The 17,041-nt window shown below is 39.3% G+C and overlaps 2 protein-coding genes across 6 annotated transcripts in view; both read left to right on the top strand.

The window, feature by feature from the left end:
• LOC309866408 (uncharacterized protein) overlaps positions 1-9,090 on the top strand; it is a 45,549-nt gene extending 36,459 nt beyond the window's left edge. For all 5 annotated transcript variants that reach the window (XM_082734162.1, XM_082734163.1, XM_082734161.1 and 2 more), the window contains 3 exons: positions 4,092-4,319; positions 5,126-5,344; positions 8,798-9,090. In XM_082734162.1, coding sequence (XP_082590288.1) covers positions 4,092-4,319; positions 5,126-5,344; positions 8,798-8,959 — 609 coding nt within the window. In that variant the 3' untranslated portion in view covers positions 8,960-9,090. The remainder of the gene's footprint in view (positions 1-4,091; positions 4,320-5,125; positions 5,345-8,797) is intronic.
• Positions 9,091-10,145: 1,055 nt separating this feature from the next.
• The window catches only part of LOC309866575 (uncharacterized protein), a gene marked incomplete at its 5' end in the record, with an annotated part of 28,616 nt that continues 21,720 nt past the window's right edge, over positions 10,146-17,041 (top strand). Inside the window, 2 exons of the mRNA XM_082734417.1 lie at positions 10,146-10,228; positions 10,306-10,655. Of these exons, the coding sequence (XP_082590543.1) occupies positions 10,146-10,228; positions 10,306-10,655 (433 nt within the window). The remainder of the gene's footprint in view (positions 10,229-10,305; positions 10,656-17,041) is intronic.

The raw sequence follows: 17,041 nt of genomic DNA on the forward strand, positions 1-17,041 counted from the left end.
TTAGCATTAACCAGCTTCCTGATTTTTTTCCATTTCATTGGGTATAAAATGATTGCTAATTTAATATGCATTTCTCTCAATTTTTAAAAAAGATTTTATTTAAATAAATTAAAAAAAAAAAGGCAGAGAGAGAGGGGGAAGCAGGCTCCCCACCAAGCAGGGAGCAAGATGCGGGGCTTGATCCCAGGACCCCGGGATCATGACCTGAGCTGAAGGCAGAGGTTTTAACCCATTGAGCCACCCAGGCGCCACCATTTCTCTCAATATTAATGAGTTGGAGCATTTCCTTTTTGTTTTTTAGTCTTTAGGCTTAGTATTTGCCTGTTTGTTTCCTTTACCTTTTTTCCTATTTGGGTTCCAGCCTATTCTTGTTAATTTCCATAACTGTGTGCTTGTCTTCTTCACCCTGTTCAGACCCTTACACTCCATGGCAGGTCACCTCCCCATGTGGGCTCTCCTCTCACCCCAGTCAGGCTCTGAGTCCCTCTGCAGAGGACCTCTCCCCTGTGCCCACTTTTATTGCCCTGCTTGGGCCACATTCTGGAGCCTACTTTGTTCTGCCCACTTAATGGCTTTAGGACTGAATTGTCCAGAGAGGAAAAGAAAGGAAAGGAAGAATAAAAAGAGAATAAGATTAACTGTTTTATGTTTAATTTTTCAAATATCCTGATAAATATACTCACCTAAATCATAATTTTCTGTCAAAAGGTACTTTAGCTTTGTTTCACAAATGTTGACAAACTATTGGTCAAGTTTAGAGAGGTTGTTTAGAGATTGAACATTTGACCAGTATTTTCCTTATTTTTCATTTTAAATATAGTAATACATTTTTAAGTTTCCAGATGTATGATATTTTAAAAATTTTGTAGAATTTTGTATTTTATTATAATATGCTGGAAGTATATGATCCTTGAGAATTTGTTTATCCATGGCTGAATACTTGGTTGATTTTGGTAGCTGTTCCATATGTGTTTATAAGAATGTGTTCTCTGTTGGGTATAAAGTTCCATACACAGCTAGTGCTCAAACATATTATTCATATGGTTCAAATTGTCAGTATTCTGATTATTTCTATATCCTTGATTCTGGGAAAGCGATCCTAATTCTGTAAGGATAATTTTTTGTTCATCCATGTAACTTTGCTGTTTTATCATTTTATGCTTTAGAGATTACTGGAGCATGTGCACTCATGACCATCTTTGCTATCTTGTTGTTTTAGGCACTATTAAACAGTCTCTTTTTTGTGCTTTATAAAATATTGCCTTAAATTCTCCATTTTCAGAAATTATGGTTACAAATGCAATGCACTTTCAGTTCATGTTTGCCTGATCTATCTTTTGATCCTTTTATTTTTTGCCCTTTTCCATCTTTGTAACTAAAGACAGTATATGGTTGTATTCTTAAAAAATTAAATTAGAGAGTTATCCAATTGGTGAATTTAACATATTTATCTTTATTGCAATTATTATTATATTAGTATGTGATTATCCTAACTTATTTCATAATTTCCATATATTTTACTTTTCTTTTGATGGAGGTGTCTTCTTTCTCAACAGAGGACAGAAATAGAGTAGGTCAATGATAATACTATGTGAGTATAATTATTCAATGCCAATTTTATACCTGTCAGAGTGGCAATTTGCACATGCAATTTACAATTTACTCTGTTAGCTTTGTAATATAATTCTTAACAAATTAAAAATACTCTTTTTGAATGTCTATTTCAAAATGTATATTTAAAATAGTTTAATATACCTTTTTGCTGCTATTACAGGTATCTGTAGTTTAAATATTTATATTAGTGATTAGTAATTTTTTAAAAAGATTTTATTCATTTGACAGACAGAGATCACAAGTAGGCAGAGAGGCAGGCAGAGAGAGGGGAAGGGAAGCAGGCTCCCTGCTGAGCAGAGAGCCCGATGTGGGGCTTGATCCCAGGACCCTCGGATCATGACGTGAGCCCAAGGCAGAGGCTTTAACCCACTGGGCCACCCATGTGCCCTTATTGGTAATTTTTGATAATTTGGCACATCTTCTTTTTCCCTATAGCAGATTTTATTTTATATACTGTAATAGGATTTTATACTTTTCTTCATATAAGTCCTATAAGTCCTTCCTATAAGTCTTTCTTGTAAAATCTATTCCTAGGTCTTTTATAGATTTTCTGTTCATTGTTAATAACATATTTTCCCATTTCTATTTGAAATGGCTATTACTGATATAAATAAAAACATTTGATATGTTTTTTTTTAAAGCTTTATTTATCTTGCACATGTGCGCAAACTCGGGGGAGGGTCAGAGGGAGAGGGAGAAAGAGAATCTTAAGCCAACTCCCTGATGAGTGCAGAGCCCAGTGCAGGGCCCTGAAATCAAGATCTGAGCTGAAATCAAGAGTCTGAGGCTTAACCAACTGAGCCACCCAGCCGCCCCACATTTGATATGTATATATTTTTATTAATTACCTACCATTTAACTGAATTCACTTATTAATCCAATAGTTTTCTTAACTAGGGTTTTTTGAGTTTTCCAGACATGATTGCATATTATTGTTTTCTAGAAAATACTGTACTTCTGTTAGATTTTCAACTTATTGCCACTGAGGTATAAAATATTCTTTTAGAATTATTTTCATACTTTCTGTATCTATGAATTATGCATATTTCTCCTTTCTAATGTTATGTGTTTTTACTTTCTCTCTTTCTTCCTTAAAAAAAATATTTTATTTATTTGAGAGAGAGAGCACACACAGCAGGGGGCAGAGGGAGAGGGAGGGCAGACTCCCTGTGAACAGGGAGCCTGATGCTGGGATGGAGACCCAGACCCTGAGATCATGACCTGAGCCAAAGGCAGACGCTTAACTGACTGAGCCACCCAGGCGCCCCTTTTTTATTTTTCTTCTTTTTCTTCTTCTTGTCCCCAGGCTTGCTTGGGGGCATGTATTTTATTTTTCCAAAGAACAAGTGGTTCTTTCTTTCTTTTTTTTTTTTTAAGATTTTATTTATTTATTTGACAGATCACAAGTAGGCAGAGAGGCAGGCAGAGAGAGAGGAGGAAGCAGGCTCCCCACTAAGCAGAGAGCCCGATGCAGGGCTCGATCCCAGGACCCTGAGATCATGACCTGAGCCGAAGGCAGAGGCTTTAACCCACTGAGCCACCCAGGTGCCCCACAAGTGGTTCTTTTTAAATATAAATTTTACTAGCTTTGGTGGCACCTGGGTGGCTCAGTTGTGTAGCCTTGGGCTCAGGTCATGATCTCATGGTCCTGTCAAGCCCCACATTGGGCTCTCTACTCGGCGGGGAGCCTGATTCCCCTTCTCTCTCTGTCTGCTGCTCTCTCTGCTTGTGATCTCTCTCTCTGTCAAATAAATAAATAAAATCTTTAAAAAATTTTTACTAGCTTTTGATCTCTATCTAATCAAAATTTTATTTTATGAAATGTTTTAATGAATTTATTTGTTTAATATTTAATGAATAAAATAATTTTCATTATTTTAATGAAATTTGCATACTCTCTTTTTTCTGCTGGTAATAACTTCATAAAGTACAGATTACTAGAAAAAATATAATTAAAATCACCAATAATCCTACCACTATGAGATAACCAGTGTTAACTTATAGGCATAGTTTTTCTTAATCCTGCTTCTTCCATTTAGTTATATCACTAGTATTTTCTCTTAGTAAATATTTTTGTAACTTGACTTTTAGGGAGGGTATAATAAATTATATGTAATTTAATTATACTTTTTTGAACATTTGCATTGTTTCTATTTTCCATGTTATAAATAATGTAAATATCATTGTGTATGAATCTTTAAATATTTGTTTCCTTGTAATACATTGTTAGAAAAGTTGATACAGTCTATGTTACCATCGGGTGTTTATAAAATTGTTAGCATGAGCCATCAATTTTATTGTCATTATTTTATTTTCCAGATTATTTTAATAATGCATATCTATGGTGAAAAAAATATTTTGAGTAAGCAAGTATTACTGTCTGCAGCTTATCAGCCTAGAGTAGAACTGGTATGATAATGTGGAACACTACCTTAAAGCACAACTTCTTTATTTCAATGCTGTTGATTTCTCCAAAGGAAAACTCTGGGACTAAGAATTTGTGGACAGATGAGCATGGCAAGATGTCCAGACAGCTAGAGAAAGATAATGAGCAACAAACATTATTGAATATTCAGCAGAATTTACAGATTGCTACAACTCAGAGACTAGAGGGGAAAATTCAGAAACTTCAGAAACAGCTCAGTGATTTGAAATTGTCAAATAAAAGTATGAAAATTCAACTTACAAGAGTGAATGTCCTTAAAGTGAGTAAAGTGAGGCTTTCAAAAATTCTCTTCAGCTTTGATGTGTTACTATTTTAGCTTCATGTTTCTTATGAATTTTTTAAAAAATTAACATTAAAATTATTTTATATGCACACATAAGTGTATATAATATAAAAACATATTGGATAATAAAATTAGATGCATAGACATCCACCACTTATCTTAAAAACCAGGGTATTGTCAACCCCACTGAAACCTTCATCTATTCTTTTCCCTACTTCTCAAAGTTAACTGGTATTCTAAATGTTAGAATTCTAGAGTCCTTGCTCTTTCCATCTTATTTTGGTCTTTCTTATTGGGGTAATAGTTAAGTTTTATTCACTTTTGGAGACTCTTCTTTGGATCTTCTCCATATCAAGCTTCACTTGTAGTATTTCAAACATATGTTTTATGCCTTAAAACAAAGGTGCACTAAATACTTCCATACGTGGGTTTTTTTGGCATTTTACCAGCAATGTTTATCTTAACTGCAACGCCAGTTAATTTTCTCTATTTCTGATTTTGGTTAGCAGAGGCAGTACAACTTTTGAGGACATGAATACTCATTAAACTTCTTTAAATCCCAAGTGCCTAGTTTATAAAAGTATTCAGTGACTATTATTGAGGAGTATGATGATTGAGACATGTCTTCTTAATTCATAAACTGTGGAATTTTCTTTCTTTTCCATATATCAGAACCTTAAAAAAAGAAGAAAAGAAGCATGGGTTATATCACCCATCTTGTCTTTTACTTAAAAGAGATCTAATTAGTCATATCCCTTTCCCCCAACCTTATACCCTCACAGGACAAAACAATTGAAAAGCTCAGGCAATCTTTAACACAAGTTGAAGCAATGAAAGGGAAAGCAGTTATGAAAACAGACAATTTGAAAACTACATTACACTCTGCCAAGCCAAAGGCAAGAGGGGACAAAGAGAAGGTCCATCAGCTGTTAGATGCTGTCACTTCTGAGCCCTGCACAGCAAAGAGCACAGTTGAAAAAGTACCAGGACAACAACAAGAGGTTTGTTTTGTTCATTGTTATATTAAGAGTCTTTAAAGTGATTAACAACAACAAGAGGTTTGTTTTGTTCATTGTTATATTAAGGGTCTTTAAAGTGATTAATACCGCTGTCACCTTAGACTCTGTCTAATCCAGACAAAAAGGAGTTTGTTGGCTTCTGGACTCAAAGGTGAGTTAAGCAACCAGACCTCAGCAAGAGCGGCACTTGGGCTGCAGGATTAGCACCTGGAACCTTCTAAAGCTTTTCTCACCATCTCTTCTTGGCATCTGTGTGTCAGCTTGCTTTATGTTTAGAGATTCTGGGACAGGGGAGAGAGTCCCCAGAAAGGGTCTAAGAGAGCCCAGCTTAGGTCAAATGCCTATTCCTGGTGAATCCACAGTAGCAAGGGATGGCATAAATTATTATCTTCACTTAGGTTTGCATATACATCCTCTGATTGACCAATGGTGAGAAGAAAAAGATGTCCAAGAATGGAAGTGCAGGGAAAACCATGTGTCTGGGGCTGAGTCACCTCCTAGGAAAAGAGGGTAGTGCTTCTAAATTTGCCTAGATTCTCACAACATTTATAAAGCAGGTGTTGTAAGAGAATTTTTAAAAAGATTTATTTTAGAAAGAGGGAGAGAGAATGAGTGGAAGGGACTGAGGCAGAGGCAAAGGCAGAGAGAACCTCAAGCAGACCCTGCTCTGAGCTTGGAGCCCTGTTTGGGATTGTTTTGAGATCACATCCCGGAGATCAGGACCTGAGCTGAAACCAAGAGTCAGATGATTTAACGGATTATGCCACCCAGCTGCCCCTTAAAAGAATTTTTAAAAGGCTAACTGATAATTTGGGGCTATTGTGGAATTATATGCTACATCTCTTATTAGTAGCTTAAGAAATATGTAATTTAACCAATTACCTTAAAAGAGTCTTGAAACAGAAAATCATATTATTTCTGTTTTTTTTTTCTCTTTTTAAATTTCTGCATATTTATATTTTTGTTTTTACTCTTCTCAATATCCTTTCTATATTTTCAGTCATATCTCCTCTTCTTTGGCTACTCTGTAGTTCACTCTTTACTTCTTCTTCTTTTTTTTTTTTTTAATATTTTATTTATTTGACACAGAGAGATCACAAGGAGGCAGAGAGGCAGGCAGAGAGAGAGAGAGAGGAAGCAGGCTCCCTGCTGAGTAGAGAGCCCGATGTGGAACTTGATCCCAGGACCCTGAGATCATGACCTGAGCCAAAGGCAGAGACTTAACCCACTGAGCCACCCAGGTGCCCCACTCTTTACTTCTGAGATGACTTTGTTTTATTCTTGCCTGAGTTCAACCACCACATCTCCTTCATTTATAAGGCATATTGGATATCATTTTTTGGTCCATTTGTATTCTGAATTACAACATTTCTCATTCAAAATAGAGGCCTCCTCTCCCTGCCCCATGTCTGCAAATCCTTGTATGAAAATTTTTTTTTAAAGATTTTATTTATTTATTTAGTTGTTAGAGACAGTGTGCACATGCGGGTAGGGTAGTAGGAGCAGAAGGAGAGGGACAAGCAGACTCCATGCTGAGCACCGACCCCGTGGAGGGGCTCAATCCCAGAAATCAAAATCAGATATTTAACCAACTGAGTAACCCAGGTACCCCTGAAATTTAATCCATATCAGGTATTGTGTCAAATATGTCCCTTTTGCTCCGTGGCAGTTTTTTGGGGGGAAGTATTTTCCTCACCTGACTAGTTTGGATGATGCTATTTTCTATTTAAAGAAATTTGGACAGATATTATTTGCCTTTTTATCTATTCATGTTAAAACCCTTTTAATTGGGGTGCCTGGGTGGCTCTGTTGGTTGATTGTCTGCCTTTGACTTGGTTCATGATTGTGCAGTCTTGGAACTGAGTCCTGGGATTGAGCCCTGTATGGTCTCCAGGCTCAGTGGGGAGTCTGCCTCTCACTCTCCCTCCTCCTGCTCCCTCTTTCCCTCAAATAATTAAGTAAAATCTATAAAAATAAAATAAAATACTTTTAATGGCCCTGACATCTCAATTTCAGGTGTTTCACTTTAGGGAAGTTACAGGGTAGGGTTTACTTGCTTGTTTTTTTTGTTTTTTGTTTTTTTAAACTCAATACTACCCTCTTGTGTTGTGACAGTGAGTCAGTCCTACAGTCTTCTGTCAAGCCCTATATATATATATATATATATATATTTATTTATTTATTTTCCCCATCAAGCCTTTTATGTTGGGGTGAGAAGTTATATGATGCCTGCTTCTGCAGTACTCTTGTTTATAGAAGACCCTGACTTTCCACTGTTTGCTTTTTTCTTTTACTTTATCTCCTATCTTCCAAGGAACATCTCACCAAGTATCTCCCTCTTCCCTCAGAAACCTTGTCCTTCAGAATTGCCATTTTTGGGATTGCCTGTGTGGCCCAGTTGGTTAAGCGACGGACTCTTGGTTTCTGCTGCGGTCATGATGTCATGGTCACGGGCTGGAGCCCCACTTCAGGCTCTGTGCTGGGTGTGGAGTTGGCTTCAGATTCCCTCTCCCTCTGCCCCTTCACCCAGCTCGTTTGTGGGCACAAGCTCTCTCCCTAAAAATAAAAAAATAAAATCTTTTTTTTTTTTTTAATTTATTTGACAGAGAGAGATCACAAGTAGATGGAGAGGCAGGCAGAGAGAGATAAAGGGAAGCAGGCTCCCTGCTGAGCAGAGAGCCCGATGCGGGACTGGATCCCAGGACCCTGAGATCACGACCTGAGCCAAAGGCAGCGGCTTAACCCACTGAGCCACCCAGGCGCCCAAAAAATAAAATCTTAAAAAAAAAAAAAAAAAAGGACGGCCATTTTTGGTCTCATGGGCTTCTAAGCCCTTTTCTTTTCCTTCCCACTTGCCAGTTTTCTGACCCATCAGGTCTTAGACTTCTCAATATTTTCCCCTTTCTGCGTGGTCCTATGTCCAGGACACCACTGGAAACCAGCTGCATCCTCCAGTGTGGGCTCAGGAGCTGCCTCTGCTGGTTTAGGATATTTATTTCCCCACTTATACACAAACTGAATTCTGTGATATTCTCTACTTATGCTTTAGATATGATTTGTGGGGGGTTATAACTGCTTTCCTTAGAAGATCACTATGGTTTTTGGAGGAGGAGTGAAGAGATATGCTTAGCGGACTACTATGACCATATAGCAAATCCAAAGTCCAAAAAGAAATTTCCTTAGGGATGAAAAACAAGCAGCAGTAAAATTAAGTTTAGTCTATAAAGTATAAAAATAAAATCTTAAAAATGAAAAGGACATTTTAAATAAAGAGTTCGTGTAATATTTCTAGCTTAAAATAAAATTTGAATGTAGAATGTTATGTTTCATAAAGAAATGTTTAATAAAACTACATTTCTGATAACAATTTTGTTGTACACAATAAGAAATGGACAAAACTAATGATATATCTAGTTTTTGGTGTTTTTTTTGTAGCATTCTGATTTTCGAGAAACTATTATGAAGATGTTGGGATTTAACATGAAAACAGCTGACAAGGAAATCATCAATCACCTAAGGCTTATTATACAAGATTATGAAGCATCTAACAAATCAAAGATTGCTTCTGATTGTGAGACTGGACAGGATAATGAATAAAAAAGTTCTTTCTTCCTTGCTGCCAACAAGAGCACAGAAGATATAGGTATCTCCTCCACCATCTTGAATTGGCTACATAATGAATAAAATGCATTAGGAATTTTTCACTTGAAAAATTCTCTTCTTTGATATTTGGCAGTTAACTTTTCTTTGTCATTATCTTGTTCTATATGTTTATTTATGGTCTAGTCTATGTTGTTACTTATATATCTAATTATATTTATTATTAAGTGTATTATAAGCAGGGTATTAACCAGAACTTGTGTTCTCAGTGGGGATATTTATCTTTATAGTTAACAGACTATTTCTAAAATGAAAAGTCCAGAATAATTATTTTAAAGTCAGCTGATTGGTAACCTTAATTCCCTTTTGCCATGTAGCCTAAAATACAGGTTCCAGGGATCAGGATATGGACCTTTTTGGGGAGCCATCATTCTGCTGACCATAGCTCACATCTACCCAAATTGAATACACATATTTACCTACCTAATGGAAATGTACATATAGGGGATGCCTGAGTGGCCGAGTCTGTTAAGCCTCTGACTCTTGATTTTGGCTCAGGTCATGATCTCAGGGTCATGGGATTGAACACCATGTTGGGCTGTGCAGTGAGCCAGTCTCCTTCCCTCCCCCTGCCCCTCCACATCTGCTCGCGCTCTCTCTAACATAAATAAATCTTTAAAATAAAATAAACTATAAAAATGAGAAATGTGTATATAAATTCTACAAAAAGGTATTTATAAAAGTGTTCATGGCAGCATTGCTCATAATTGCCTCAAACTGGAAACTGTCCAAATGACCAAAAGTAGAGTTAACTCTGACAACCAGATCCATCAGTTAAGCAATCAGATCTCCTTCACTTGTGGGACAGGGAGAGGTCACCTGGAATGAGAAATTTTCTTAGCGGTCAAACCATAAAGTGACTCCAGGTCTAACACTGGGGATATGACAAATAGAGGACAATGAGTTTGAAGGGAAATGGTAACTTTATGGGGCTCCACTTAGCATGCAATAACCAGTGCTTGTAAAGAGAACTTAGTTCTTGTCGCACATCTGTTGTTGACCATCTTCCAATTTTAAAATAAACCTCAAAGTCAGGAAATGTGGCCTGGATTTCTGTCTCGTGGCTCTGGGGTTTCAGGCAGCCCCAACTGCCCTAGCTGAAACATTTTTTCGGGTCAGATTAATGGAGCTTGGTGCCGCAGGACAGGAGCCAGCAGGCACAGCCACTAGACACATTGTGTCGGGAATCGTTGCCTCAAACGCAAGGTGCCATTTTCAGACCTGAAAGGCTGAGATCAATTTCCTCCCTCCTCACCTATCTGGAGCGTCCCCTTTCGCAAAAGAGGAACCATTAGGGCCTGTACAACCTACTGTAAAGATTCGCCTGTGGCCCAACACACCCGAGCGACGAGGGCGGCTGCTTATAGAAGACCACGTGGCTGGGCAGATGCTACGACGGACGCGTCCAAACTGCAGGTGCGACCCCATGCAGCGCACCGCAGCCCAGCGGCGGCTACGGTTCAGCGGGTCCGCGCTACTGCGCCTGCGCCCCGTCGAGCGGCGCCGACGTCGGAAGGGAGCGGAAAAGACCCCGGGGAGCTTGGTGGTGACTCGCTGGCAGAAGTGATTGGCTGGTGGACGACTCGCGTCAGATCGCGCCTCCGTGCGGGGCGGGGAACCCGCCGAGGGGGAGGTCGGAGCTCGCGCGTCCAGCGCTGCGGAGGGGCGGTGTCGCGGGAGAACTGTGGGCGCGGGCGCGGGCGCGGGGCGGGTCTCCCGGGCTCCCCGGGACGCCGGCGGCCTACGAGGTCGGGTCGGAGCGCCCTGGGCTCACCCAGGAGCGTTCTGGCGGGGCTTCCGCGCGGGCGTGCTCTGGGTGGCGCCCACAGCCGCGAGTTGGAGGGCTCAGGTGGCGCCAGTAACCGTTTTTTTTTTTTTTTTTTAAAGATTTTATTTATTTATTTGACAGAGAGAAATCACAAGGTTGACAGAGAGAAATCACAAGTAGATGGAGAGGCAGACAGGGAGAGAGGGAAGCAGGCTCTCCGCTGAGCAGAGAGCCCGATGCGGGACTCGATCCCAGGACTCTGAGATCACGACCTGAGCGGCTTAACCCACTGAGCCACCCAGGCGCCCCGCCAGTAACCGTTTTTAAAAGTCTCCGGTGACTAATGCTTGGCCAGGGTCGGAGCCAGCGCGCTGTTTTAGGCCCCTCTGAGCTGGAGCGTCGTGTGGTTCCCAAGTGCCCGGGGTGACCTCGGGGTGACCTCGGGGTGGGTCCATGCTGGGAGGAACTTCAGCTCTGCAAGCCTAGATTTTGTCAGCTCCCCGCGCAGATCTGGGGTTGGAGAGGACGGGGGCTTTAAGTAAACTTAGACGCTAAGTGAGCAGCAAGGAGGGACACTCGCTCCTGCAGGCGTCCACTCTGCATAGTGAGATAGGGCAAGGGCGACGCTTGTGAGGACGGACACTGCAGGCTTCGGAATATGATGCTTTTTCCTGGAGGAACCTGCCTTGTTTCTTACTGCGTTCACCTCAGTTATCCCATTACCTTTCTGAAGATTGGCTGTTCAGGTCACTTTGGACTCGACCAAATGTCGATGTTTCTTTCATAAACCCTTTTTAAGATGATCTAATCAATAACAGAGCTTACTTATTGAACTAGATTCTTTATTTGGGGGTTTTATTAACGGCTATTGGGATGTGGCTTTCATAGTATAAAGTTCACCTGTTTTAAGTGTACAGTGAATGATTATTAGCATATTTACATAGTTGTACAACCATCACTATAATGGAATTAAGGAAATCTGGCGATTTTCCTGGTAATTGCTCTTATTATTCTCAAGTTTGCACAAGTGGGCATTTAGGTACAGTGTAGCATAAGAGACTCTGAAGATGTACACTCAAGTTCTTACACATGAGTAGATGAAATTAGAATTGAAGCATATTTTTTCTTAGATGTTGCAGTGATGAAACTTGTGTATTGCAATCCAAAGAGTTACTGTATCAACGGTCTCATTTTTTGAAGAGTGTGGCATAAACCCCATTTTACAGATGAGGAAATTGATTTTGAAGGATAAATTGCCTAAAGCATCATAGCGGTGCCTAGACTAAACCCCTGTCCTAGGTGCTTTATCTCCAAATTTATTGCCTTTGCTACTTCAGCCTGATTTTCAATTAAATGTATGTATGACCTGTACAACTCATTCATTTATAGAGCAAATAATTATTGAGTGATCAGTATGCCAGCAACAACATAAAACCACTCTACATGCTAGAGATATTGTAGTGAACCAGCTAAATTCCTACCCTCAGTTAATATTCTGGTCGAGTACACAACGATCAGTTAAAGAAACACTAATATTAGATATTGAGACATGGCATATTTTAAAAAGAGGCAAACTAAGAGTACAGGGAATGGAAAATTTCATCAAAATTGATATAGTTTTAGAAGAAAGATATTAGCATATAGATATGAAAGATAACTGCTACAGCCTGAAATTTGTCCCCTGCCCACACTCAAATATTGAAGCTTTGTAATGGTATTTGGAAGTAGAACTGTTGGGAGGTGATTAGGTTTAGATGAGGTCTCAAGGGTGGGACCCCTGTGATGGGATTGGTGTTCTTAGATGAAGAAGAAGACAGACCTGAGCTCTCTTCTCTCTGCCACTTGAGGGCATTGCAACCCGTGAAACAGGTGCTCACCAGGAACTGAATCAACTGGCACCTTGAAGATGGACTTCCCAGCCTCCAGAACTGGGAAAAATAAATGTTTGGTGTTTAAGCTACAGTTAATCTAAGTTAGTCTTGAAGCAGACTCCCCACTGAGTGGGGAGCCTACATGGGCCTCTCCCACAGCCCATGAGATCATGACTTGAGCTGAAACCAAGAGTTGGATGCTCAACCTACTGAGCCACCCAGGCGCCCCGACCACAAGTTGTTTCCTACTGTTTCCTTCAAAGGGTGGTGGCAAATTTCCCTGCTCTTGAGTGTGCGCTGGACTTAGTGACTTGCTTTTATTAAGTAGAACATGGTAGAAGTGGAGGGATGTCGATAGATCATGAAGGCATCATGACTTCTTGCTCTCTCTCTTGGATCATTCATTTGGGTAAACCAGCTGCCCTTTCATGACACAGCGAGCAGTGCTTTGGAAAGTCCTGTCTGGCAAGGAACAGAGGCCTGTTTCTGACAGCCAGTGAGGAACTTGGGCCTTCTGCAGTTTTGTTAGCCCCAGGTAAGCCTTCAGATGATTACATCTCCAGGTGACAGCTTGGCAGCCGTATCACAGGAGATACTAACAGGATCACTCAGTAAAGTGCTCTCAAAATCCTGTCCAGTAATACATGTTTGTTGTTTTAAGTCATTACGTTTTGGGGGTAATATCATAAGTGGCAACAAATAACCAATTCTTTGTAAATGTTATAGTCTTGTTTTCTCCTGCTAATAACTATTAGCTTCATTCCTGAGAAAATCAATTTTCTTTGCCTTAGTTTTATCATTTATAAAATAGTTGGACAGGCCTTCTCAACTTTGTTTCCACATTAGAATTATCTGGGCAGCTTCTAAAATATATATGCTAGTCGCACCCTTAGATCAGTTAAGAGAAATCAGAACTCAGGGAGGGCCCAGCCCCTGAGTTCTTTTAAAAGAACTTTTTTAGGGGCGCCCTGGGTTGCTCAGTGGGTTAAAGCCTCTGCCTTCTGCTCAGGACATGATTGGCAGGGAGCCTGCTTCTCCTCTTTCTGCCTGCCTCTCTGCCTCCTTGTGATCTCTATCTGATAAATAAAATCTTAAAAAAAATTAAAAATGGAAAAGTGGACACAGGGTCACCTACTGATAAAAAGGAAAAAAAAACTTTTTAAAAGTTTTTTAAAAGTTCTCGTTGAGATTCGAATATGCAGGCTGGTGTGAAGACTTCTAGATGATCTTTGAGCTTTCTCCTATTGTTTCTGTTATGACTAATGTAATTGGGACTTATTTTTATTGCTATAAAAGCATTTCCCTGGGATTTTTGAGGTATGTAATCTGCCTTGGGAATAGACAATGGGATTATTTTTTTTTTAAGATTTTATTTATTTATTTGACAGATAGAGATCACAAGTAGGCAGAGAGGCAGGCAGAGAGAGAGGAGGAATCAGGCTCCCCGCTGAGCAGAGATTTCCCCTTGCAGGGCTCCATCCCAGGACCCTGAGATTCATGACCTGAGCCGAAAGAGGTAAGTATTTCTATAGAACTCATTGAAGAATTCTCAGAACTTAATAGCATGGAAACAAACCACCCAATTAAAAAGTGGACGAAAGCTTTGAATTGACATTTCACCCAAGAAGTTACACAAACAGCAAATAAGCACATGAAAAGATGCTCAACCTTATTAGCCATTAGGGAAATGCAAATAAAAACCACAATGAGATTCATTACACACTTATTGGAGTGGCTAAAATTAAAAAGACAATAGAGACAGAAAATTATTTTTCTGCTGCATTAAAGTCTTAAGTAGGCTTGTCAAGGACCGGTTACAGCTCTCTATGGTGATAGAGAATTTGGCTGGTTCCCTATTAGGACTTCATCATCCAAGACAGATCGGAGGCAGCAGAATTAAGTAAAGGACAAAGAAGAGACAAAGGGACTATCCTAGTCCTCTCTCTTAAGGAAGAGTCCTGGAAGCTGGCAAATAACACCCTCACCTATAATCTATTTGCCAGAAAGTAGTGACTATTTAACTATGTGATCATTTTTTTTTTTTCTCAATGTTTCATCATTCCACTAGTGTTGGAAGAGGGAGAGAAGAAGGACTGGAAGCAGGTCCTATGGAGTGGACTGTGGAGGACACTCCATACAAAGTATTCTTCTTAGACCGTGTCAGGTTTCCAGGTCCTTCAGCTGTCCTCTCCTTGGAGTGAGGGCTAGGTTGACTGAGATTTTTAGGCTCAGGACTTCCTGCTTGTTCTGTAAGCTAGTAAAAAAATTTTTTGTTAAAATCTGCTCTTGTGATTATGGGTTTTTCTATATTTAAGTTCTGTCAACATTTACTTTTTTTTTTTTTTTTTTTAAAGATTTTATTTATTTATTTTGACAGAGAGATCACAGTAGTCAGAGAGGCAGGCAGAGAGAGAGCGAGGGAAGCAGGCTCCCCGCTGAGCAGAGAGCCCGATGCGGGACTCGATCCCAGGACCCTGAGATCATGACCCGAGCTGAAGGCAGCGGCCCAACCCACTGAGCCACCCAGGCGCCCCAACATTTACTTTTTAATTGTGAAACAGTTGGCACACAAATTTAAGATTTTTATTTTTCTATTGAATTGCCCCTTTTTATCATTATGAAGTCTAATACTTTATTTTAGGTAATGCTTCCTTTTTTTTTTTTTAAGATTTTATTTATTTATTTGACAGGTAAAGATCACAAGTTGGCAGAGAGGCAGGTAGAGAGAGAGAGAGAGGGAAGCAGGCTTCCTGCTAAGCAGAGAGCCTGATGTGGGGCTCGATTCCAGGACCCTGGGATCATGAACTGAGCCGAAGGCAGAGGCTTTAACCCACTGAGCCACATAGGCGCCCCTCAGGTAATACTTCTTATCTCATGGTCTACTTTGTCTAATATTAACACAGCTAAGCCACATTTCTTTCAGTTGGTGTTTGCATGGCAATTCCAACTTTTTCAACTATTCTGTATTATTATATTTAAAGCACATCTGTTATAAACAGCATATAATTGAGCTTTGTGTTTTTAAATTCAGTCTTATAAATTGGAATGTTTAGGCTTTAATGTTTAATGTTTAAATTCAGTCTTATAAATTGGAATGTTTAGGCTTTAATGGTAAAGTTGGATTTAAGTCTACCATATTGCTGTTTATTGTCCATATCTGTTCTTTGTTCCTATGATGGTTAATTTTATGGGCCAAGTTGGTTGAGCCACAATGCCCAGATATTTGGTTGGATATTATTTGAGATGTTTCTGTGAGGGTGTTTTTGGATGAAATTAACATTTAAAATGGTGGACTTTGAGTAAAGCAGATTGCTTTCCATAATGTGGGTGGGCCTTGTTTACTCAGGTGAAGGCCATTCAGAACAAAAACTGACCTCCCTTGTCTGAAAGGGAATTCTGCTGACAGATCGCCTTGAGAATTGAATGGTAGCATTGGCTTTTCCCTGGGTCCCCAGCCTGCTGGTCTACCCCACAGATTTTTTAGAATTGCAAGGCTCTATAATTGCATAGAACCAATTTCTTAAAATCTTCTCCTACATATATACACACATCCTATTCATTCTGTTTCTCTGAAGAACCCTAATGTAGTTTCTTAATTTTCCCTTTATCACTTATTTTGAATTGAGTATTTTTATTTTGTTATTGTATTTTTTTGGTGTTATATTATTAAAATATACTTCTGTTATGTTTAGTGATTACCCTAGACCTAGAGACGTACTTGACTTACAACAACTTACTTTAAGTTAATACTTTTATAATTTCTACTCCTTTTAAGAAGTTTATTTTTTCATTTTAAACTACCCTACACCCACTGTACTATTATTATCATATACTTTTACAGATTTAATAAATCCCACAAGACATTTTTATTATTGTTGTTCTTAAGTGCGAGTGCTTATATTTCTCTTTCTCTACACATTTTTATTTACTGGTGATCTTTATTCCTACCTAGCATTGTGTGTTCCTGAATGGGCTAATTTTCCATCAACCTGAAGAATTTCATTTAGTATTTCTTACAGCATAGTTCTTACAGCAGTGGATCCCTTCAGTTTTTGTTTTTCCTGAAAACTTCCTTATTTAATCTTAATTTTTTGAATGGTGTTTTCTTTTTTTAATTTTTTAAATTTTTTATTAACATATCACAGCACTCACCATAGCACATACCTTCTCCAATGTTTTTTGGTTTTGTTTTGTTTTTTTTTTAAAGATTTATTTATTTATTTGAGAGAGAGAGTAGAAGGTAGGGGCAGGGGGAGAGAAGAAAGTCTTAAGCAGACTTCGTGCTGAGCACAGAGCCCAACATGGGGCTCAATCTCACGAGATCAGGACCTGAGTCAAAACCAAGATTTGGACACTTAACCAACTGTACTACCCAGGGGC

Source organism: Mustela nivalis (assembly GCF_964662115.1).
Source record: "Mustela nivalis genome assembly, chromosome: 6".
Lineage (NCBI taxonomy): Eukaryota > Metazoa > Chordata > Mammalia > Carnivora > Mustelidae > Mustela > Mustela nivalis.